Raw genomic sequence first — 25,446 nt, 5'->3', positions numbered from 1 at the left:
ACTTGAAATTACTAAATTAAAATGATATTGTTTTAAACACCTACGCCAAGCATTAAAGAAGCTGACATCATGAACTTGCTGGGAAATTATAGAATATTGCAAAGTCAATTGGGTTAAGTACTCTTGAGTATTTAGCACGTTACTAAGAATTGTGTGAAAATATTATTCAATTGAAATCAAATATACGTTTGCACAAATTGCTAAATTATATTATTTTTATGCAAGTATTTTAATTCAAGTTTTATAAAAGCACGCGGCAAATTTTCCAGTTGGCGGCCTTCAATTTTTTTTTGGCCAGATGTTTCTTGGAATTTGTCGAAGGTAAATCCGAAATGTTCTCGCATTTCTGTTAATTTCTGTTTATTTGTATATGAAATATTTGCTGAATTCATTTAAAAAAAAACATTCATTCACTTTATTTTAGTTGAAAGTTTATTTTCTCTTTTTTTCTATATTTAAAGGTGATCTTATGCTTGCCATGGGCATTATTATCTAAGGCAGGTTAAATCATTGTGTGCTCTTTTGGTTGATATAAAAAAAAAGTGTTTCTCGCCTCTGTATTTTTTTTGTTTTATTTATACTTATGTTGCTTTATTTCTGTTTATCGCAAAGGTTGACTAAATGACGCGTGCGTTCCAATTTTATGAAATCAGACAAGTCAATTAAGGCGGCCAAAGTCTTTTTGACAGTTTCTTGTCAGCTAATGGGACAGTTTCTTGTTTGTTTACTTTCTGACGTAACATTGTTTAATTCGATATTATTTCAAGGTTACAAAGCAACTAAATCTTTGTGTCGCCCCATCATGAGTTGCAGTAAGTTGCAGGTAAGTAATTTATTTCCCTTTGACAATGCACTTCATCAGTAAGAAAAAAAAAGATGAGATCATTGATGTTGTTGTCCCTTCATATATTTAGTCATATTTGCATAGTTCGCATAGTTGTCTGTTACCATTATACAAAGATAAGCATCGTTATCTTAAATTTTATGGCATGAAAATATTTAATCTTTCAAGTGGACATTCTAATAAATTGCCATGTCGGAAGAGATAAAGTTGCGGGTTGATGTCATATTCCCGAGTGACATAAGTCAATGCGTGTAATATTCCCTCTCTTTCTATCTCTCTCTCTTTGTTTTCTTTGTAGGCCTTTTCTATCTGCCACCCAGAAACTATCGCTCTAATCTTCACAAAAATGTTACATTTTCTTTGCATTGCGTGACCAACTGACGGTTACACCTTCAACTGCAGCTGCTTGTCCCCAACCAACTGCAATTGTCATATATACAATAAGTCAAGAAAGTGCTTTGACAATATTAAAAATTTTCTCATTTTCTCTTTCAAAAATATTAGTTAAATACTAGTTAAAAAAAAGAAAAGACTTAGCTATTTAATGAGTGGTTTTTGTTAAAACACTTTTTTGACCAACTGTATATATTTTATACATATACTATCTTTATAAATGTTTTTTTCTTGCTGCTAAACACGCATAAAAATTTAACGCATGTTGCATGTTCTTTTATTTTTTGTCATGTGCCGCTGCCCCTTTGACCTGCCCCTGTGGCAGCTGATGAAGTTTGCTGATATGACACCGAGAGTCGTCACCACTGGTCGGGGTATCAAAGAGGAGGGACAGGAGTAGGGGAGGAGCCGCATAGTCGCGGAAGCCGTCATCAGTTTCACTTCGTTTTGCTTTTGGTTTTGGGCAGGCGTTTCCCCCATTCACATTTTACTGTGTCAAGTCAAATTAGTTACGCTCTATGTGTGTGTGAGAGTGTGTGTGAATGTGTGTGTTGCAGGTGGTTGTTGTTGCAACTAATGTTAACCAAATATAATTGTCATTGCCACAGTTGATAGCTGAACAGAGCTCAAAGAGAAATAAATAAAACTAAAACTGCAGGCTCATATTCATATTTAGCAGCACATTCATTCATTTATTCACCCACTCTTTCATTCATCTTCATTTGTGGCATGCATTTGCATTTGCCACATTCACTTTGTTGTGTCATCTGTCAAATGCATCGTTAACTTTACTTCCCCCTCTTTCCCCTTATGAATGTCATGTCTGTTCAGTAGATTTTTGGGTTGCCCTTGTCTTATCAAGATCGACTCGCTTTATCAATCATGATTGACTCACATTTAAAAAAAAATAACATGCTGTTTTATTTGTAATTTTGGCACCTTTTGCTGTTTGCTATTTTGGTTGATGTGCAAAATTTATTTGCCGCCCGCCTGACTTGAATAAACATTGCAATTCACATACACTCACTCACCCACACACTCATCAGTATTCATATGTACTCATATGTATTTGCGATTGTTTTTATCACCTAACATTGAATTTGTAGAGTGCTCTATTTAGTCTGCAATACATATATATTTATATCAAACAATCACACATACAGTGGATAGCAGCTTATTTGACCCACTACATTTTTAGCTATGTTTTGTTTTTATTGCTTAGTATATATATAATGTTTATTAAAAATAAAATAATAATACTTTACCTAAGCTTAAATATTTATTTGAAAATCTGCGCTTAAATTTTGTTTATATATTCATTCCATTAAAAAATTAATTTATTTATAAAAGCTGGGAGGCACTGTATTTACTTTAATGGCAAACAAAATGAGTTTTTATTTTCTGAAGAATTTTACGACATTGTTAACCTTGAATGTGGCAATATGCTAAATACCTTTACAGTGGCCAGTCGCTAATTTAGACTTTTGCAAGTTAGAAACTACCAACAAATAAGAGTCGACTTAGGCACTTTAAATAAAAATGTTATAATTCTTTAAATTAAAATGAAGCATATGAGTTAAAGTTAAAAGTTTAATTCTGAATATATTTAAATACAAAAGCCAGCATTATGTTGTACCTTAAAGAAGTTTTTTAAAGTGCATATTTCTAACAAAATTTAGTTTTTTTATAACCAAAAAAAAAAAAAACAATACACTTTACGAGCTGCGTGTTAATAGCTTTTGCAGGGTATTTGCTATTCGAATGCTCTCAACCTGTAGTTAATTAAATGAGCAGGCGGAAAATGCAGAATGTCAAATGTTTTAAAACAATTTCACCAATCGCACACACACAAGCACACGCACGCACACACACTCACTCAACAAACACACATAAAATACACGCAAACAATTCCCCACAACGCTGGGATTGAGGGAGGGTGTCATTCAGCTGTGTGGCTTGCATGTGGATTGTATGTGTGTGTGTGTCTGTTTGTGGATCGTGTTTGCGTATTTTTGTTTGCCTAACATATTGCACTTGAAATAGTTTCTGTTTTTCTGTTGCTATTTGAACGCACATTAAATTTTTGTTTGCTATTTCTGTTATTATTGTTATTATTACTGTTGCTGTTGTTGCTTTTGCTGTTGCTTTTGCCGTAAAGAGCTAATGAACGCTTTATTATCATTATTCTTATCAAATGACTCATGAATTAATATACAAATTCTCATGCGCAACAGTTGAAAATTTTTGGTTAGTTTTCCCGCTGACTTCGAAATAGTGTAAACAATTACAAAAACTAACGTAGCTATAATGTATGAATTGTGCAATAAATTTAATTTATTACAAAAGAGTGAGAGAGCATTAGAAAACTCGACGAATTTAGATGATGTTGATTAAAGTGGAAAAGTTAGGGAGAAATATTTAAGAAGAATAGTTTAAAAAAAATGTTTTTAATTTTATTTTTAAATAATGTCTTCATCGAATTTTGCTTTAAAGGTATAATAACTAAATGTATTAAAATTTTATTTTATTATATCGAATGGAAGTTGAGGAGTCCTAAAAATGGTCTCATAAAGTTCATCAAAGGAGGCAAGCTTAAAGAAAATAAGTATAAGAGAATATTTCCCACTTTAAGCATTTTTCCAAGAGTTCAAATTAGATTCTCAATAGATTGAATTCCATATTCAATAGCCATATTGTCTGACACCCTATGGCTTCCCTCGCAGACTGTTATGGCAAAGTTATAATTATGCCAGTCAGGCAGTAAAAGGATACGTTTTGTACTTTCTCCCCTTTCATCGCGGCAAACCGAAAAGGTATTCAGCAAAAGAGCGAAACCGCAAAAAAAGCAAAGCCAAATGGGAAACCACAAAACGTTGCAATCAACTGCATTTTAAAAAGGGCTGGGCCACAAAGTATTGTGCGGGTCTAAAAAAAAAGTAAATGCAATTATGCAAATACCAAAAAGGTGGTAACCAAACAGAAAGAGAGAGTGTAAAAGTCCCTAGAGGGGGTGTGATTTTAAAAACCTAGTTGATTTACAAAATAAAAGATAGAATGAAAAGAAAGAGACACGATTGAAACGAGCAATTAAACTAAAATAAATAAATTGAAAACACGCGCCACAGTCTATAATAAATGGTCTTCCTTTAATGTGGAATCGATACCTATTCGAGGGTTGAGTCTGAAAAAGGGGAGGGTAACGGGAACCGATTGTCTAACTCACCCTTTTCCGCTTCTCGCTTCCCACTTCCCTCTGGGAATACGATACGCTTTTTGCTTTACCTTTTTTTGTGCTAAAATTTGGAGAGACAGAACCAAAAAGCAAAATCCAAAATCAAATAGTTAGATAAGTGAGCTCTGTCTGAAATTACAATGCGGTTGAAACGCGCCTACGACCCTCGTATATATGTATATATTGTATTATATGAACATAGGTTCTCCTATGTATTTTGATCACATATTTGGCATATGTGATGTGTTTGCCCTTATCTGAGTATTTCTATCAAATTACAATCCCCTTCCTTTCTGCTCTTCGCTGTAATCTGATAAGCAGCCCGACAAAATCGCTCTACTGTTAAATTATGTGTTGAGTGTGGTTTGCATAATTTATATAAAAATAGTCGATTTTCGCATCGATGCGTCGCAAACAATTAATCAATGAAAATGCGACTTGCAATTAAAATAAATTAACACAACTATTAGATACTCTGCACAAACACTTTTTGCATTGAAATCGCAATAAAAATTATACAAAGCAATAAACATAAACATTATATTAAGTTTATTTTTCAAGATAAATGCATTATTTACAAATTTTTAAAATGCTTGAATATCTAAATAGAATAAAGAAAATATATATGTAAAATATATTATATGGTTATTGCTGTAGCTATTCGTTGGTTATTAACTGAACAATTTAAAGTTCATGAAGAGAAACCACACACATAAAGATAAAATGCCCATTGCAATTGCAAATTAAATCAAGCGACAGTTAAATAAATTAAATGTTTTTGTAATAGTTTATTTCTTAGTTTGTTTGTTGCTTTAATTGTAGCATATTTGCAGGCGTTGAGGCATGCAACAATGCAAAGTGCTTGGCAATAATGCGAACAGCAGGCCGAGGCAGAGACAACAACAACAACGACGACAAAGACGACGACCCACTTAGGCACTCTCTGAGTCTGAGGTAATCACTGAATGGGCTGCTTTTTTTTTGTATATTTTGTTGCATGTACGAGAATGTAATTACGTATACGCCCCGTGTCTACAGGCCGAAAAGCCCACGCGGTGCCGGCCAACTTAACAAGTGGTCCCGCCAGAGAGCACCACAAATTGTGGTTGTTGTTGTTGTTTTTGATGACGTTGTTGCTCTTGGGGCAGCAAGTACACCCACACGTGTCCGCAGCAGGGTGCCGGCTGCAGAGGCAACACCCTACACACACACACACACGCACACACACAGCCTCGCACAACACTTGTTTTATTCATTGAAATGGAAAATGTTGCATGCAAATGTTGCCGAATCAATGCAAGGACACAATGTTGCCAGCTGGAACTTTTAACAGCTGTTTTACTGCGGCAGGTGGAGAGGTTGAAAGTTCAAGCACTGCATCAACAGCAGCAACAGCAACACTATTTGTGGCAAGTGTGTGTCCTTGGGATTTCGTTGCAGCCAGCGAAGGACATTTTTCTGCTTGCCGGTTGCACTGCGCATATGTGAAAATCAATAAGTGTGTTTCTATCGACAGTATATTTAAGAGAATGAGTCTGAAGACTCTACAAAATTTGAATAGGTTCTTCAAGAATGCTCTACAAAAAATTCGATTGCCAAACTCACCTAAAAAATCCACTTGTGATATGTGAAATATTTTGATTTCTTAAATTTTTCTTAAATTTTACATCAATGGAATAAACAATTTTCAAACAAAAAAAAACCAATATGGAAATATTTTTCGTTTACGAAACAAAGCTTGCAACAACAATAAAAAGAAGAAGAAGAAGAAAAGATAGGCGTGATACAGTTCGATTTTTATGTTGTTGCTGCGTGCAAGTTGATTTTGATTAGAGTCGCAGACAACAAAATCAATATAAAAAAAAAAAAAACAAATCAAAAATTAACAGAAACGATAAGCAATGCGAATCGATTCAAACACAACAACATTTTTGTTGTTGTTGCTGTTTTTTTTTAACCTTACATGCAATGTTAAACATTTAGTTTTGCTTTTATTTTATTTCTTATGACTTGCACGAGTTCAGCTGCTTTCAGTTTCAGTTTTTATAGCCATTTGTTATTACCTGTTTAGCATATGAAAGAAATGCTAACTAATTATCAAAATCAAATTCGAATTTCGGCAGCAACACATAGAACAATAACAACAATAAGAACCACACAAATTTTAATTTTTCAGTTTATTTTTTAGTGGTAAATGGCAAAAAACGCCCACTCTTATATCATTACACCCACACGCACATGACGATAACAGTAATAATAATAATTATAAAAAATAATGATAATTAAAATTGTGGATTATTTCGGGAACTTTCGTACCTAGACTTCGCTGGCCAAAGAACGCGTTATTTGGGCAAAAGGTACTCGTATTTAGATTTTGTGTTTGTTATTCTTTTTTTTTTATTATATTTCGCTTTTACTGAGAACTCGCCAGCGGCAAACCGAGAGACGACTCGACTCACTCGACACACCGACAACCTTCGCGTTTCAGTTGCGCCAACAGACTGAATTTCTCATGCCGAACTGAGCTGAGAGCGACGGCAGCAACGACGGCAACAGCAACGCGAACAGCGAGCGAGCAATAACAAAACAAGAGCAGCAGCAACAGCGACAGCAGCAACACCAACCAGCAACAGCAACAGTAACGACGGCAGCGACAGCAACAGCAAAAGCCGGCAGCAGCAATAGTCGATTTTAGAGACAGCGATTGATAAGAATCATTTAATCTATTCAATTGCATGTAATTGGTAATTAATTATTGTAATAATTTGCAAATTATAGTTTTTAATCAATTAATTTATTCGAATTATTTACTTAATTTTGAAAGGAGTTATTTAATCAATTTAATTGCAAGTAAGTAGTAATTATAAATGGAATAATATGTATTTAATTGTTATTTATTAATAACTTTATTTTAATAAGTTACCTTCTTTTGATAAGAATCATCAATTGAGTAAAATTAATTAATTAAATTTTTGTTCAAGAACCAACGGCTTGGTATTAATGCAAAAACAATTTTGTTAATTCCTGTATGCTTATGTTTGCTTTATATTAAACAATAACTAAAATATTGACTTGTAAAGTTGCTAGGGCAAAAGTAGGATCAACTTCAAACTTCCATAACTTAAAAAACACTGAACCGATTTTCTTACAGAATGTCATTTTGATCTGAATTCTTTCTGAAATCAAATTCTGCTTTGAGAACGAGAATCATTAGTATGAAAACTTAAACAGACATAGACCTGAACCTAAAATATTACTGACATTTCAATTAAATTATCTAACTAAGCAAATATTTGGTAATGCTTTTTGTGTTTTTGGCGCAGTTATAAATAGAATTTACTGTCAAAATTGTTAAAGGTACTCGGCTGATGACACTCTAAGCATGACTCAAATGCGCACAGAAAACCAAATTAATTATTTGGAAATATCAGATGTGCCTTGACTTGATGAGTCGTTAAAAAAGTCTGTCACCAGCAAAAGTTATGAATCATACAATATTTGAAATGCTTTTAAGTATATGCAAAATAATCGTAATTTATTTGAATATCAAATGTTTTTAATGTACATTTATAAGTTCTATCTAATACACAACATCGCTAACGAAAGTGGCTAATAAAACATTAGTTAAGGAAACTTTCAACGAGCAAGTTAAACTAGTCCGTGTTTAATATCCTGTCAAGGTTGCAGGTATAGTCAAAAGAAAACCCAAAAACGAAACTAAACTGAATAATTTATGAGTTGACCCAGTTAGCAAAGAGTAAGCAATTAATTAATACAAATTATGAAATGAAAAACTAAAAAACGGAAATGGAAATGAAAAAATCCACTTGAGTTATGTGCTGAAGGAACGCAGATTCGCCTCGCCTTTGAAATGTCCTTGCAATTGTCGATTGCGAGTGGACGATGACGACCCAGAAATACACCGAAAAATGCAAATATTACACTTGTTCCAGTTTCGGGACTCTAGCTCGCCATATAGCCACATTTAACATTCACATTCCATGTGATCCATGTGGGAGTTGGCCTATTGATTTAATTTCTACGTCTGTTTCTAGTGACGCAATGTTCGGCGAGTTGAATGCGCCGTGTCGCCGTGCCGTCCCATAATCCTGTGGCGCCTCCAAGGGGTTGTTTTGTGCCACACACACAAACACACACTCACACATAACCCAAGTTGGTTCCTTGGCGGCGCCACAATGACTGCGCATAATTTTTATGGTATTCTCCTCGTTGTCAGTTCCGATGCGAGTTGTTATTGTGTTTCTGTTTTAGGCCATAATTGATATCAATATATTTGGCTAGCTTCAGGCTTAAACTTCCTCTCTTTTCGCTCGTTTTGGCCAAGTAAACTGCAGCTGTCTGAGCCTAGTCCTTAACGACATGACCTAGACACTTTGTGCTAGTTAAATAATTATTTGTTTTGTATTTAGATTGTGATCAGTTTCAGCTTCAGTTCAGTTGCTTTGAAGGTTAAGTTGCAGAAAGGAGGGAAGGAGTGCAGTTGATTTGCATAGACAATATCTTCTTAATAAACAAAATGACTAATGATGTGCGGTTGACAATGACTCAATTTGGTCTGATCAGCAGAAAGAGTCAGACAGTCAACTTAGAGCCAAGTGAGCTAAGCATTTAGTCAGCTTTTGACCAGATACTCATGTAACCATCTATTTTAGAACTGAAAACAGCTCACAAAATGACGAATTTAATAAATATTTCAATACAAAAATTACTTTATGCATAACTAAATAAAAATAAATTTCAACTATATAAATGAAATAAATATAAAGCGCTACAGCGCAATGAAATCTTAAGAAAAAAGCGTTTCTTTTACAGTGTTAAAAAAATAAAAAAAAAAAAAAGCCACAGTTATTTCAACACTTCAAATCAAATTTTTCCTGTTTTCGGGATATTGTTACTTTATTTTGGGTCACCTTTATTGCTTATTCTATGGTAGTAACTATTAAAACTTTAAATTTAAATAGTATTAATTAAAGTTCGTCCGGTGTTGATTTAATTTCATCTGGAGTTTAGTTAGAAATTCGCAAATAAGCAACATTTAACTCAATGCCAAGAAACTCCGTCCAACTGAGTCAACAATGAGGTAATGAATGTTATTCAGTGCAAAACTCATTTGGAGAGGGGAAGAGTCACAAGGGGAGAGCTAAACATGGAAAATCGTTTGTTTTAACAAGTGCGCTTTGCACTTGAAGTGTCGACAAATTGGTTTACTGTGTTACCCCTGCTTCCCTCACTCCGTCTCTGCAGACTCCCTTCAACTGCTGATAAGACAATTGTCGGCCTTTGTCTATGACTCGACGAGTCTCCAACTCTCCGACTGACACACTGACTGAGCAGGTTCTTTGGCATTTTATCTGCCTTAGTGGGTGCACGGACTGTGGTGGGTGCTCCACTTTATTTGCCACTCATTGGTGGCCATGCACTTCCTCAATGCGTTTAGACAAACATTGCCAATTGTCTCTCTTTTTTCTTTTTATCTCTCTCTCTCTCTCTCTCTGCTGAATTCCATTTAAAAGTGTAGCACTCGATTAAAGTGGGTGTTTTGAGTGCCATTTGTTGGGCTCTTAATCAATGAACGTGGCAGGCATTTAATTAATTTCAACAGAATATGAGCATGAGTGCATAGATTGCTGAATCACTTCAAATTCAAATATTGCCAATGACAATTTGGTCAGCAGTGATCATAAATTTCCTTATTAGCTGTCAACATTATCGCCAACAATTAAGTTGATCAAAAGAAATTTTCATATGGTTTTTTGATTGTTTGGCTAAATTGAAATATTATTCCAACATTCCTTATGTAGCAAGACATTAACAGTGTGTTCTATTTGTTGATACAATCTTTTAAGTACATACGAATAAAATACTTATTAAAATTTGATCTTAGTTCTCTATTTTCCATGTCTTACACATATTCAATTTAATTTACGCACTATTTTACTTTCTTTTTAATAAGAATAATAAGAATCTCATTTCAATAAATATATGGAATAACTTTGTATTTCAATTTGAATAATTTAGAAAAATACCGCCAAACTGTGCTCTCATTACAAAGCTGCATGTTATAGCACGTGAAGTTGGCAGCACCAAAAATTATTTCCAGCCAGAAACAGCTATCTTTTTGACACTGTTGCCAACTTTTTAGAGATGAAAAATAGGTAAAAAAAAAAAAAAATATCTCGGCAATTATTGCTGAAAAACTAAAAAAATTAAAGATGCGCGCGTTCAGTGATTAGCAAATTACTCATGAGGAGTAACGTCGTTATATTGTATACCTAAAATATATCAGACTGCTCTGGTATATCAAATGGTAAGTAATAAATACTGAATCAGAATTAAGTGAAACGCGTTACTGGTCGCGTGTGGCCACACTGGAAATTTAAATTGAGGTAAATGCAAATTTCAAAATGCAATAACTTTGAAATAAATTAATAATTTGATAAAAATTAAAAATTCGAAATTAGATAAGATTATGGAAAACATTTATATAAAGATTTGAAGTTCGTTTCCCTCAGGAAAGAAAAGTTCCAAATTTAATTCAAAAAAAAATATCAAAAATTCAACAAAATTCTTACAAAAACTCTGTAAAAGTTTAAAAAATTCTATCTTCAATATTAGGATTCAAAATAGGTGAATATTCTTAGGTGCAACCAAATTTCGAATTTGATTAAAAAATTGCCAGATCGGGAAGTTTAGCAGGATGGCAGCCTCTGGAGCGGGTGGCAGCCTTCCACACCAGTGCTGTCGAATTTTTAGGGGGAATAATAGCTGTTTCTGTCTGGAAAGCTTATAAATTTGTTATTATTATATAAAGGCCCGTATCGAGTAGACCAGAAAACGTTCTAGTAGGTCTAAACTCCATAAAAAATTCGGTGCCGCAAAGAGAAGAGGAAAAATTTGACAACTATTCCATAAAAAACTTACCGCCGGCGGAAATTTTTGGTCTACTCGAAACTGGCCTTTAATATTAAAACTAGCCAGATCCAGCTATAAAATAGCTAAATTGGCAACAGTGCTCTGTCGCTCTTTCACAAATTAAGCGCACGCAATTTGTAAAAATCTCTGCAAAATATAAACAATTGAAAATGGAAGGCAACCACGACCTGTCCGAGGAGTTAATACAACGTCTAAGCTCTGGTGGTGGTCTGGGTAAGTGTGGGGGAATCAAGGCGCGGACTGTGATGGCAACAGTGTGAGGCGAAAGTCTGCACAGAGCAACAGTTGTCAATAATAAAAATGTATACATTGCAGAGGAAGTGATTTCAAGTGAAATCTTTGAGGAAACCAACATATATGAGGATGGCCACGATGTGGAAAATGAACCCGATGATATTATTATTGTGCACATGGATATAAGAGAACCGCTGAGTACGTTGAAGTAAGTGTATCAAGAGTATCATAATACCCACTTTTATACTTCCTCTTTCATTTACACTTCAAGAAAACTTGTGGAGCAAAAGATAGGCGTGCAGCTGCACTATTATACATTCTGCCTGCAGGAGCAGCAGGAGGTAATAAGATAAGATATACATATATGAATTTAAAAAATAAGCATGAATTTGCAGCTGGAGCCTCACAAGAATCTGGTTGATCAGTGCGTCAAGGGCGAGGGATTGGTGCAGATCAATGTGCAAATTCAAACGATACGCAAGAAGATCAACATTGCGGATGTGCTCAAACCCACAGAGGCTGCTCTGGCCACCTTGGCAATTGAGGAGGCGTCGCAGCTTAACTCCGCCCACGACACCAACACCAACAGCAGCAACAAGAGTTCACCCAGTTGTAGTCCAGTTAAAGCATCCAAGAAGCCCAAGGCCAAGGAGGAATCCACAGAGGTCGATGTCACCGACGAGGACAAGGACACGGACGGAGATGGAGCCAAGCCTGTGTTGAACTGGGTGCTGGATAGCAAATTCAAGCGCGAGCAGATGCGTCTCAAAATACCCGAAGCGGTCGGTGAATGGACACAGGCACATGTCGCCCACTGGCTGGAATGGGCCATCAAGGAGTTTGAGCTCCGTGATCTTAACATGGATGCCTGGTACATCAATGGACAAGAGCTGTGCGCAATTACACACGAAGAGTTCAGCCGCAAACTGCCTAGGGATCCGGGTAATGTCTTCTGGACGCATCTGCAGCTGCTCAAGGAGTGCAACTTTGTGTCCGTGGTGCACAAACAGGCGGAGGAATTGCGCAAGCCCAAACAGGGCAAATCGACGGGCACAATGTCGGCGACGACAACGAGTACAGTGGGATTGGAGCAGCGCATTATGCGTAAATCCTATCAGAGCGTCAAAAGCAATGACTGTAAGTGATTTCCTACACTTCTATGGATTTAGATTAAATATAATCTTCTTTTACAGCCTCTGAGAGCTCGCCTGCGCCCCAAAGTCCGAGTCATCATAACAGCATTGGCTCTGGCAACAATGGACAGGTGCAGCTTTGGCAATTTCTGTTGGAAATTCTCACCGACAGCGAGCACACGGACATCATTGAATGGGTGGGCACCGATGGCGAGTTTAAGCTAAGTGATCCCGATCGTGTGGCACGTCTTTGGGGTGAGAAGAAGAACAAACCCGCCATGAACTATGAGAAGCTATCGCGTGCACTGCGTTATTACTACGATGGTGACATGATATCCAAGGTGTCTGGCAAAAGATTTGCCTACAAGTTCGACTGTGATCTGAAGCTGTTGATTGGCTACGATGCCTGTGAGCTGTCCAGGCTGGTGAACGAGCGCAAATGGTCAGAGCATCTGCAAATGTCCCACAAGGAAGCCAGCAATGAGGCAACATGACCTACAGAGCTACCGATCACATCACCGACTTTCAAGCAAGATCCCAGCATACTCTGGAAGTACGAGGCCCCTTAACTTTGGTTTAATATAAGAATAACAAAACATTCAATGCATCGACTTAAGGACAACATTTTATTGTTCATCATCATAATATACGTGTATTCACTAAGCATTATAATCTCCGTCTCTGTAAGCTATAAATATTATATATGTAGGTACTGTATCTATATCTATAAGTATGATAGACATTTAGTAATAGGTCTAGCGATAATTCTTCATTGTTCGCCGTTACATAATTATTGCGATTTTTGTAAAATCCATAAAATTCAATTAACATTTTTCATTAATATTTCTGTGATTTTACATGACTAGTTCGCTTCTCTAGGCTAGACACTAACTAACTATAACACTAGGACTATAATTAACTAAACTAAACTAAACGTGAACATTTAGCGACTCAATATCTAAATGTGCGTCTCAGTTTGTCAATTATTATTGATGGCATGACGGAATGTGGTCAACTCTCTCTCTACTTTGCATGGCTGCCAATCGCTGCACTTGGATTCGTGTAGCGGCACCAGCTTTTGTGATTGGATTAATACTTCGGATTAAACATGTATTGTGCAGTTAAAGCTCAGTCGTGATCTCGTCCTGCGGTCGAAAGCCCAGCTTATAGAACTCATCCTCCAGCCACAATGAGCTGGCATTGAGATCCGATATGAGATTGCCGCTCTTTAGCGTGTTGAAGCTGCTGCCAAATGGATCCGAGGCACGCGGCTCCTCGAACTCATGCAGACTGATGAGGGAGCCAAAGAGATGCAGCTTTTGCTGTGCCGACGCATTGCTGTTGCGATCTCCTGGCAACAGATCCCCGCTCTGCGTGGGCGCCGTCTGCTGTTGATGCCTGTAAATGCTGTGTCCCGGCTGTTGCTTCTTGTGTGGCGCCGCATAGAGCACCTCCTGGTTACCGGCACCAGCTGCATTCGACGCCTGAAAGAAGTCAATCAGGTGACCCACTTGCGGCTTATACCGCTCCAGCGCCTGCTCCGACCACGCATAGAGTCGCGCCCAGTCGTGCGGCGGCGTGGGAATCAACTCAATGGGCCTGTTCAGCAATATGAGTAACTTGGCCAGATCCCGCACAATGGGACGATACGAGTTGGCCGCTGCCACCTCTCCGGATAAATACAATTTGCGGATTTGCCGTCGAGTGTCGTTGAGCATGGCCAGAAAATACTCTGCATTCGGACGCATCTCGTTCAGCTGACGCATAAAATCCGCTCGATCCATGGTGTTCTCATTGATGAGCTTCTGTTTGACGGACTTGCGTCGTCGCTTCCGTCGCACCAACATGACGGACACCGCCAGCAGCGACAGACAGACCAGAAATCCACCGAGGAGACCCGCAAGAGCTGCCATCAATGGACCCGAGTAACCAGTGGGCACACAGACCCGACCCATGAACTCGGTATGGGCGGACCATTGGTCCAGATACCCGGAGGGGCATTGTTCCACACACTGACGTGTATCCGTCACCAGGTACAGTGGGCACTTGATGCAACCCGCCTTGTTGCAGCGCAGACAATGGGAACTTGTCGTCGCCGGACAGCCTGAAAAAAGAGAATAAACAAATGGAAATTAGATGGAGATTCCCATTTAGTTACATAGATATAGACTACAATTGAGGGTCTGTCAATTAGCGCTAGTTCAATCATCATAATTGTGCCTCATTTGCATACAGATATACGTACACACATATGTATATGTGTGCTCCCACAGACAATTTTAAAGCAACATTAATGGCCATAAATTAAGTCATCATCATGCTTTGAGAATTAGCACTAAACATGAAATTACACTACAGAGCAAGTTAAAGGGAGCGAGGCACAACAAACAGAGAAGAACGTTCAACGTTGACCAGGTAGCAATTTAAACTACAGCTTGAGTCATACAAATGGCACAAAAGTTAAAAAAAAAGCAGATATTAAAATTTAAAAATTAATACATGGTATTCTACAATTTTTGTGACGAATATTTGTATTTATTTATATTTTTCTAGTTAATTTAATATTTGTAAATTTAAATTCTGTAAATAATGTCTTCAACTGGAATAAAATACATAGAATAAAAATATTAATTTGTAGGAACATACAGAACTATATATTTCTTTTACATAATATTTCTAGAACCGCAACAGTGTTGTCTAGTGTTGTGCTGTGAGCATTATGAGCTTCGCCTTTTTCACATTAACTGGTCTTTGTAACTGGCCATTTCAAGGTAATACCAACAAAAATTGTTTAACTTTTGGTCTTAAGAAAACAACGTTAACGTTGACAACAACATTAACATAAGAAGCTCTCAAGTGTTGGACAAACAATGACAAAGAGACAGACACGCAGACAGATAGGGAGACAGACAGAGAGGGTGACAGAAAGATGCTACATATTCTAGGAAGAAACAACGCTTCTCGTTTAGTTTCTTCCACTGGGAAAGTTCAACATTTGTCGCACAACATCAAAAGTCTTTTCGGAGTTGCCAACTGACAAATGCAACGCACTGCGTTGACTCCCAAGCAGCTTCAACTTCCACTTCAGTCTCAACTTAAACTGCAATCCAAGTCTGATCAGCAGCTGGCCCATTTATCTTGGCCAGAAGTCGCCTGTTGATTACAGCCAGGGTCTCTTGTTGTGTGGTGTTGTATGGCATTGCACCACGTAAATACGTGAGCCTTAACTTGGCCTATTGAAATGCATTGGGCGTTCGTTCTGTTTCTCTTTCAACTGCCTCAGCATCGAAATCATCCTCAATGGCATTAACTTGTTTAAGCGCTAATCAGACACAACCCCCGAAGCAAAACAGCATGCGAAACCAATTGCCAACTCTGCAGCTTTACCTTATTGCCTTGACCATGGCCAATACCCAGGCAGCAATGCAGAGAGGAGAGAGAGGAAGAGAAAGAAAAGAGCTGGCGGATAATCAGTCGTAATCGTAACTCGTAATTGATATTATTGTGCTGCGTCTGTGTCTCTCTCTCTTTGTTTGTCTGCTCCCTTTTTTCTCCTGATACCTCTCTCTCTCTCTCTCTATCTCTATACCCTGTGCCATGAAGGGTATTATTCATTTGTATACATTTTTGTTACAAAATATTTATTTTATTTACGATCTTTCCAACAAAAAATTTACCTATTTTTATATTTGAGTTTTACCAGCCACTAGAATTTTAGAAAAGGTTCGGGTCGATTTTAGCCATAGACTAAAGTATATCACATTTTTTTCTTCATTGTATTTAAATTTTCCTTGGTTTTTTAAGCTAATAAAATTATTTGAAAGGAATTTTTGCATTTCAAAATTTTTTATACATATGTCCATAAAGTTTGTAGTGGAAAAGAACATTTGAATCTACATGGGCTGACTAAAGAGTATCCCACAGTCGATCCCTTTTCATTTGAAAGCTTTTACTTCTTCTCTTCTTTCTCTGTCTGTCTGCTCGTCCTAGTGGGCCTGAGATTCTGGGCGTGCAGTTGATCAACGATAATTGGTTATTAAATGGAAGATTGGTTTTATGCGCTTGTCAATGCAACGACTTCTCCTTGGATTTGCAATGAAATTACAGAGTATGATAGCTTGCCGATCGATTGAGGATTCCAATTTGTCCGATTGCCCCTGCCCTTGATGTGGAATAAATACTTAAGAATTGGGAATGCAGGGTAAGAATTGTAAGTCATTGGAATGAAATGAATCAAGCAATGAAGTTTCTATACGAAATTTAACCAGACTTTACATTTGAAATAATCACTTTATTATGTATCATTATATTTTTTAAAGTTAAATTCATTTATTATTTATATTTCTACGCGATAAAAATAATTATACATTTTATTCGGCAATAAAAATTATTAAATAATAACGATTCCCTCACTTAAGTATTTAAAGCTGCAATAAGTTCTTTTATTAAGCCTTTAATTTCTCTTTCTGGCCATGCTAAATGATTAACTAAATAAACGCTTAGTTTGAACATTAACCAAAAATGTTGGCTCCATAATGACAACAAACTAAACAAAATGCCAAAAATAAAACAAAAATCAACAACAAAAAATCAATGTTTAAACTTTCTACAGTCTGTTGCGGTCTGTTGAATAATGTTGTTGATGATTCAGCGGAGAATCTCGAAGCTGGAGAAGTCTTTTTATTTTAAGCATGTGGTTATTTCTTTAACATATTGTCTAGGCGTGTCAAAAGCCAAATTACTTTCACTCAATTGGCAGCAACAACAACAAAAAAAAACAACATTAGCAATTGTAATAAAATGTTAACGTTCAATCGCCCAAATCATTGCTTAAGCGTCAAATAAAACACGCATAAAGCAATTTATAAATTGGATTTATTTGGATTCTGAGTAAATAAAGGGGAAGTGGGAGGATTGGGGGTATAATTCTAAAATTGAGTGTAGCTAGATAATTGAACTGGTTCGGCTTGAAGGCCTCAAGGTCGTTCCATGTCAGAGCGTAATTGAAAATTGGATATCGATCAGCGATCAGCGATCTGCGAACAAATATGGAACTGAAGGTGCCGCCCCAGACACATCGTAATGCCAGACAATGCTTAAGCACTGTCTATCCAAACTTAGTGCAAGGGAACGAGAAGAAGAAGGAGTGTAGATAAATTGAGGCGTGGCTGCTTTGGCTGTTTGTCAGTTGACAAATCCAGAGACACAACTGAAGATCAGCGGCAAAGTTCCAAGTGCTTGACTGTCTAAATAAAAAGTCGGGAAAACAAGAAAGAAAAAGATTATTTTCGGCACGACGAAGATTTGATACCCTGTATTAGCTTTTCGACTGATTGTTTCTATAACAGCTATAAAATAAAGTCGGGAAATAATTAACTAACACTAACCTAAACTAATTATTTAATTTTAAAATCAGAGCCGGAATCTTAACTGAAACAACACTTCAAACTTAATTCTGATAACTTTATTTTTTTGTAATAACCATGCTAATTGGAAAATTGTATTGTCAAGTTGCTAGGTCAAAGATCTGATCAACTTCAAAATTGCATAACTTTATCAAAACTGAACCGATTTTTAAAAAGAATGTCATTTTGTTCACAAATTTATTTAAATTCATCCTGCATTCAAATTAAATAAACAATGTTTCCTTTACGACCTAGACTTCGATTTTTAAAAGTTCCCACTTTGGAATTTTGAACATTTTAAATTTTAAGTTTTCAACTGTAATTTGCATAAAACAATACACTTAAAATTTGCTGTTAGGAAGTTTTTTTTAATAAAAAATCATTCATTTGAAGAAATGTAAAACATATTTTGCAAGAGTATATTAAGTACAAATACGAGTACTAATAAAATGTTTTAACAAATCGTTTAGTTTATGAGTGTGTGTTGGTATTGCTGTTGTTGTTTGGCATGCACAAAAGCATCGCGTGGGCGTTGCCAAATTGTTCCTGTGTCTTGGCCAGGCCTGCTCCATAATTTACCACAAAATGCTTTGAACTCGCAACGTGCTTTGCATTGTTGTTGTACTTTGTTGTCGCTGTACTTGTTGTTGTTGTTGCACGCCGCCAGCTGCGATTCAATTTTTTGTTTTTCTCTCGCGGTTTTTTCTGGGCCGCATTTGGAAGAAAGTCTACGGCCAGAAAAGCAACGCAGCAAACTTTTACCCAAAAACTTAAGGAGAGAGAAGGGACAAAGAGTTGAGTTTAACTGAGTTTTACTGTATTGTGCATGCTCGGGCGGCGTTTATTAAAATAACGGTACTTAAGTACGCCCTAAGCAAACTGCACTTTAGTGTGCAACAACACAACAACAACTACATGCCACATGCAACAACTAAGTAAGCGAAAAAGCGTCGCCGATTCAAATGGGCGGCAACCAAAAAGGGGCAAACAGGAACAGCAAAGGACAAAGACATTACAGAGATACTAGGAGTATGAAAGAGACAGAGGGAAGGAAGGGGAAGAGAAAGACAGGGTAAAGGGTTAGGTGAACTTTAATAACTAACTTAAGCGACATGTGACAGCGACAACCAGAATTATTTTTGTAACGGCGAAAAGAAAGCGTCTTGAAATTGTCGCATATTATAAAATTTAAAAATGAAACGATCGACGTTTGCTTCGTGATCGATTAACAATCGAAAATTTTATGTTTACAATTAGTGCGAAATTATCGAACAGAACAGCTTATTTATACTCTCTGTGCTTTAAATCAGATTTCCAAAATACATATTTATATATAATATAAGATTAAATCGGGATAAAAAAGTACTTTTTCTTAAAGCAAAAAAAAAGCTTTTAAAAGCTACAAAGAAATAAATTTTTAACAACTTCATATATATTTATTTCATTAAAGATTAATGAATAATTTTTAATAACAATGAAAAAAATGTGAAATCCCACAATTCAATATTTATCAAATATAAGTCTAATAAAACAAAAACAATCTTAAATATTATACTTCTATAGCTAGAATTAATTTTGAACGACAAATACTATAATTAATCACATGAAATATACAAAATTATTTTTTTTCAATTGAAAAATTCTAATGATACAAGTACAATAGGGTTATAAATTATAGTATTAGTCATACACGTTTTATTGAATGTAAGTTAATCTTACGATCAAATAAATTCTGTCAAATATATTTTGTAAAAATGAATGTCGTAAAAAAATATATCTTACAATAATTTCAAACAAAGGAGTTGATATTTGTTGCTGCTTCGCTACCAAGTTTAAAGTTAGATCATAACTCACAAGTATCTTATAGATAGTTAGACCTTAGTCTGACCTTTGGCAACAAAGTGAACAAATTGTTTGCAGTTCTCACACACACCCAGCGATGTTTTGTTGTTTGCCTGAAGTTCGTGACCTCCATAAATTGAGCACCACTCATATAAAGAGAGCAAGGGAGGAGAGAAGTCTAAATACAGGGGACTCTCCGCTGCAGAATTTAGTTTTCGGGCGCCTTTTTTAATTGCCAATAAGTTGGCGGAGAGTCAAGATCAACACAACGGTTCGAAAAAACACGTCAAGCGACAATTTATTATAAATTATTTCGGCTTGAGGTGAATTCTCATTCATTTCTTTTGTTATTGTTATTGATAAATTGCTTAATTCTGCAGCCCTTGTTGTTGTTGTTGTTCAGTTGAAATTTGTCGATTTCCAAACAACCAAACAACAGATTCGTTTCGACTTTGCATTATTGTCACGATTCCCTTGCCGGACAAGTCAGACACAGCCACAACAACAATAATCAAAACAACAACAGTTTTGTATATTTTTTATTGTTGTTCTTGGTTTTTGTTGTTGCTGTTGCTTTTATTCTGCAATTCGTTTGCGCCAACGAAAAAAGTAATTAAAATGCAGCTGAGGCCAAATGAAGTTTCATTTAATTTGAAGATTGTCTTCGGAGAACAAGCTGCTGTTGCAGATGCAGAACAAATTGCAAAGGTCAACGTTAAAAATGAATTATAATTTTATATTTTAATTTCAAACATATATTTGTTTGCATTTGTTACATACATTGGTTCTTGTATGTTTTATTTTAGATAAAAACTGCTGAAAATGCTATAAGATTTGCATTTAGTTCTTTTAATAATGTTTAATATATCTAATCAATAGTATTTTATGGCTTTTTATTAAATATTTTGCACTAAACAATATGGCTAAATTTAATTTCTATGTAAACAAAAAAGATACTAACGAAAAAATCCCAATAATAATGGTAATAATTTTACACTTTTATAATGCAATTATTAATTAATCTTTACTATAGAATGAGAAAGTCAATTAATGAGTTATCACTCCATAAAAAACTAAGAATATTAACAATAAGAGTGCTTACTATCGATAACAATCACATGCTTGGTTTTGATTTGATGACTGATTCTTGAATAGCTTCTCAGTTAGTTGAATATGAGCACAAAGCGCATTCACATTCACCGACTATGACCAAATTAACACCTCAAAAAACGTCAAAATCAAGACATGCTGTTGCAAGTTACTAGTTGCTAGTTGCAGTTGCATTTACAGTGGTGACAGATATCGCAAATATGATTCAGGCAACTTGTTTGGCTGGTTGGTTCGTTGGTCGCTTGTTTGGCCAATTGGCCAACATGTTTCTAGCCATAAAAATCAAATTTACAACTGCAGCTGTCAGCTGTTAATGATTGTTGTTGTTGTCGTTGTTGTTGTTACTGCCTTGGTTATTTACTGCTCAATGCGCATGCGTTGAACGTTGTCGGGTTTGGACCGTTTGCAACTTAGCCTCTAATTGCCAGCACAGCGCGAATAACTTGACATTAATGCATGTTGAGTTTAATTGTTTCATGTACACGCAGTTCCTTGTCTATCTCTCTCTCTCTCTCTCTCTGTCTCTCTTGTACTCGAAGAGAAGGCCCACACACGCTGAGAAAAGCCACAGACAGCGTTAAAGCGAGAGACAGAGGGAAAGAGCAACAAACATTGTGTGTGTAGGGTGACAAAGTAAATAAATTTCAAATTGCGCAGGGAAATTGTTTAAACAATGTCACAATTGCCAATTGACAATTGAGCTGACAAAGCGTGACGTTTTTGTTGTCATCGTCCCACTGTCATTTGCATAATTTCTAGATAGCATAATAAAAGCGATATCGGCACAAGTAAATAAATAAGTCCACATTTAAGTATAAAAAAACATATGCAAATGCGATAAAAAACAACACAACGACTTTGGCATTGACTTGATTGCAATTACAGCAAATATCAATCAAATGCAACAGATCGCAGATCTATACGAGTGATCGTTATCTCACAATGGTAGTTTCCCTTGTATCTCACAGATATTAATTTGCACAAGTGTTTACTTCATTAAATAAATCACAGGCACATAAGAGAAACATCTCTACGAAATATATTTGGCAATTAAGTAAACAGCTAAAATAATTGTAAATAATGTAAAAATGCATAGAAGATACTCTCTGACCATGTCTATAATTATAAGATACTTCTGTATCCATTTGTCTTTCAAAGAACATACACTTTGCCTATGGATATAATCATAAGATACTTTTGTATCTATTTGTCTTCCAAGGTTGTTTTGCAGCTCTACTTCTCGTTCTTGTTAAACCTCTTAATTATTATAGTAACTCACACTCTAAAATCAGTTTGAGGTCAATCGTTCAGACATTAAACTTTCACCAAAACAACCTTGAAACGAACATTTTCCACGCAGGGGGTAAAATTTTTCGTAATCACTGAAAAATGTGTGAATTTTATTTTGGTTTAATTTAAAAAAAAAACATTAAAAAAAAATAGTATAAAATATTGTATGAAACTTTTTAAGAATATTTTTCAAATTTGGGGACAGAATTTAATTAACAGTTTGAAAGACAAATTATTGTGAAATTTATTTCTAGATAAGTTAATTAATTAAATTTACAGTCAGCAAATTAGTTTTTATTTGATTTAAAAATATATTTGTGACCCAAAAAAAAAATGTTATTCTTAGAATTGTGCATTATTTAAATACAAGTTTATTGAATTCAGTTTGCAGTTTCTTTACGATACTGAAAGTAAAAGACAGTTTTAATTATAGAGTTGATAAAATTTTAAGCTATATTGGTCTAGAATTACGTTGTAGTAATAGAATTGTACATAATGTAAATTTGACCTAACATGTTAGAAGTATCTTGCAGATACTTTGCCATTTTGCAATTGCCAATTAAGCAACAAGTTGGCTCAAATGCTGATTAGCATGACGAAACGTCGTACCATTTAAAAAGGAAACCAAATCCCCATTCAGCGTCGAGTGGGTGAACAGAGAGCCAAAAGTTCAAATGCCTAGTCGGTTACATCAAAGTCATTGCAGGGGGCAAAGGGGGTTGGGGGAATTGAAAACAAATATCTGGTTTAAAAAAAATGCGACAAAATCCGCGCAACGTTGCACACGCGCTGCAGAGACTTTTTTGGACCGGTCCAGGCCAATGTCTGCTGTCCAGTCGAGTGGGCTGGCTGCACTTGCGCAATGTGGCATGCCACAGCACATGCCGCATGCCGCATGCAGCGACGCACAGTGCCGCCAAACGGTTTTTAGTCTGCAAATTGTTTAGCTAAACGTTCAACTGCACTGCGATTGCCGCAAAACGTGTCGATAATTTCATTTAGCTTTTGTTTGTTATCAATTTGAATTAATTTCAATTTATTCAGAGGCAGATACTTTTATTTTTTTTTTATTCAGTCTTCATTTGGAGTCTAATGCATATTGACAGTAGGCGAAAGTGAATGCTGATAATGAGACGTAACTTTTAACTCTTCTCTTCCAATTAGCCAAATAATTTCGTCTAGCAAAAAATTGCAACAATACGTATATTTTCTTTTCTTTCTTTATTTTATTTTTATTTGGTCAAAAATGAAATGTAAAGAAAGTGAAATTTGTGTCTGAAGATACAAATTAGTAGCGACATTTAGTTAGCAGAGCCTCGTTTTAAGCATATTTTCGTTAAATGATTGTTGGCCTCAAACGTATGTCAAACGGTAGCCAACATTAACAACAACAACAACAACCAGTAGCTGCAACATGGGGCAACACTGAAAGGCCCACAGATGAGCAACGTCATTCATTGAAAGGGGCTACAATTTTTGAGAAAAGACAAGACGTGGCCAAGACGTGTTATCACGAACTACCAATTGGTGCTTACATTGAAGTCTTGACTTGACTTTCTTTCTTTGCCTCTGCCAGCCTCATTAAGAAATGTTTTAACTCTGACAGGCGAAATAATTAAATTTTCTTTATTTTCTTCTTTTTTTTTTTGGTTTGTTGTTGTTGATAAGCGTGGGTCGACGGAACTGTAACAAATGCGTAGAAAGTTTCAAGAGTTGTGTGCCACAAGCTGCTTACCTCTTATGCATACACCAAAAAAAAAACTACCTAAAACAGAAAATTTTAATTTTCCAATTTTTATACAGAATCAAAATAGAGGCCAAATAATGATATAATTGATATTCCGCAAAGAAAATGGTTAATTTTTGACTAAGCTATGACAGTTAAAAGTTTTTGAAAAGCGTCGAGGAAAAAGAAAGTATGGTAAAAAAAAAATGACATTGATGGGACAACATTAAATTTTCCAATTTTGATGCAGAATTAAATTAGATGTGAGTTTTATTTTTTTTTTTTTATGAAAATCAATTTAACGTCAAAGATATATTCGAGTTAAAGTAGTATTTTTTACTATTGAGATATTGATTTTTGGATGTATATTTACATCACTACCAAAAGACTATACTTAAACTTTAGAAACTTTGAAGTTTTTTTTTTTGAGTGTAAATGTGCTTATGCTTGTTTCAGGCATGCATATGTTTCTGTATCTGTATCTGTGTTTGTGCCGCCTGATAAAGTGTCAATAATGCGCAGCCCGACAGCTTCCACATGTCACACAAATCAAATCAAACAAACCAAAGCAAGCTGCCAGTTGCCAGTTGCCAGTTGCAACTCGGCAGTTGCCACTCGCTTGTTTTGTTGGCAGTTGCATTAAGCGAGTGGCAAGTACTTGACCGAATTCCACAGTTTCCTCCTCTCTTCTCCCCACTCCTCTCCTCCCTCTTCCCTGACGGCACACATGTGCATAATTATGCCCAGTTGGCGACTGTCAAAGAGTTTTTTTTCCAGCAGCCCAGCTGCATCTACAGTTGACACCAAAAATTGAAACCGCAGCGACTCAACTAGTTGCAACTCGTGACACGTTGCCACTTGCACATTAAATAATTTGAGTCCTTAACAATAGCTAAAGATACATAAACAGATTTTTTCATAAGCCTATTCGAGCTAAAGATGCAAATCTATCTATTTAAAGTTACTCTCTTAATATCTTAAATAAACGAAAGAACATATATATAAAGATAAAAAAAATCTCATGTACAAATGTATCTCTGTCAAAAGACCCTTCAAATCTTACAAGACTCTATATCTGTATATAAATATACATAAACAACCAAATTCATCTATAAAGTCAACTCAGGCTCAAATTCAGCTTAATCAGCTTAAGATTCAAATGTATCTTAAAACACAAATATATATTTAAATCTCAAAAGAAATTTAGTATACATGTATAGTAATGTACATATAAATATATCAAATACTGTCAAATGCATTCTTCAGCTACAACTGCAGCTTAA

General features: G+C 35.8%; 3 protein-coding genes across 3 annotated transcripts in view; 1 reads left to right on the top strand and 2 right to left on the bottom strand.

Moving 5' to 3' along the window:
* Positions 1 to 7,041, bottom strand: part of LOC117789685 (aminopeptidase N) — a 35,285-nt gene extending 28,244 nt beyond the window's left edge. The window contains exon 1 of the mRNA XM_034628772.1: positions 6,786 to 7,041. The gene's annotated coding sequence lies outside the window, so the exon portion shown is untranslated. The remainder of the gene's footprint in view (positions 1 to 6,785) is intronic.
* A 4,484-nt stretch (positions 7,042 to 11,525) lies between these two features.
* On the top strand, positions 11,526 to 13,629 carry LOC117790339 (DNA-binding protein Ets97D). The gene is made up of 5 exons (XM_034629759.1): positions 11,526 to 11,636; positions 11,739 to 11,865; positions 11,929 to 11,998; positions 12,053 to 12,794; positions 12,851 to 13,629. The coding sequence occupies exons 1-5, from the start codon at positions 11,573 to 11,575 to the stop codon at positions 13,282 to 13,284; spliced, it is 1,437 nt and encodes a 478-aa protein (XP_034485650.1). The 5' UTR covers positions 11,526 to 11,572; the 3' UTR covers positions 13,285 to 13,629.
* LOC117790340 overlaps positions 13,398 to 25,446 on the bottom strand; it is a 35,250-nt gene continuing 23,201 nt past the window's right edge. Inside the window, exon 3 of the mRNA XM_034629760.1 lies at positions 13,398 to 14,894. Within this exon, the coding sequence (XP_034485651.1) occupies positions 13,912 to 14,894 (983 nt within the window). The 3' untranslated portion in view covers positions 13,398 to 13,911. The remainder of the gene's footprint in view (positions 14,895 to 25,446) is intronic.

This window comes from Drosophila innubila (genome assembly GCF_004354385.1).
Source record: "Drosophila innubila isolate TH190305 chromosome 3R unlocalized genomic scaffold, UK_Dinn_1.0 2_E_3R, whole genome shotgun sequence".
NCBI classification, from domain to species: Eukaryota; Metazoa; Arthropoda; class Insecta; order Diptera; family Drosophilidae; genus Drosophila; species Drosophila innubila.
This window is presented reverse-complemented; position numbering and strand designations above follow the sequence as displayed.

What these genes read in the sequence shown, in the direction of transcription:
- LOC117790339 (XM_034629759.1), top strand. Translation starts at nt 11,573, where the DNA reads ATGGAAGGCAACCACGACCTGTCCGAGGAGTTAATACAACGTCTAAGC. An exon ending in GAACCGCTGAGTACGTTGAA is followed by an intron (nt 11,866 to 11,928) that starts GTAAGTGTATCA and finishes TTACACTTCAAG; the next exon opens with AAAACTTGTGGAGCAAAAGA. An exon ending in GCCTGCAGGAGCAGCAGGAG is followed by an intron (nt 11,999 to 12,052) that starts GTAATAAGATAA and finishes ATGAATTTGCAG; the next exon opens with CTGGAGCCTCACAAGAATCT.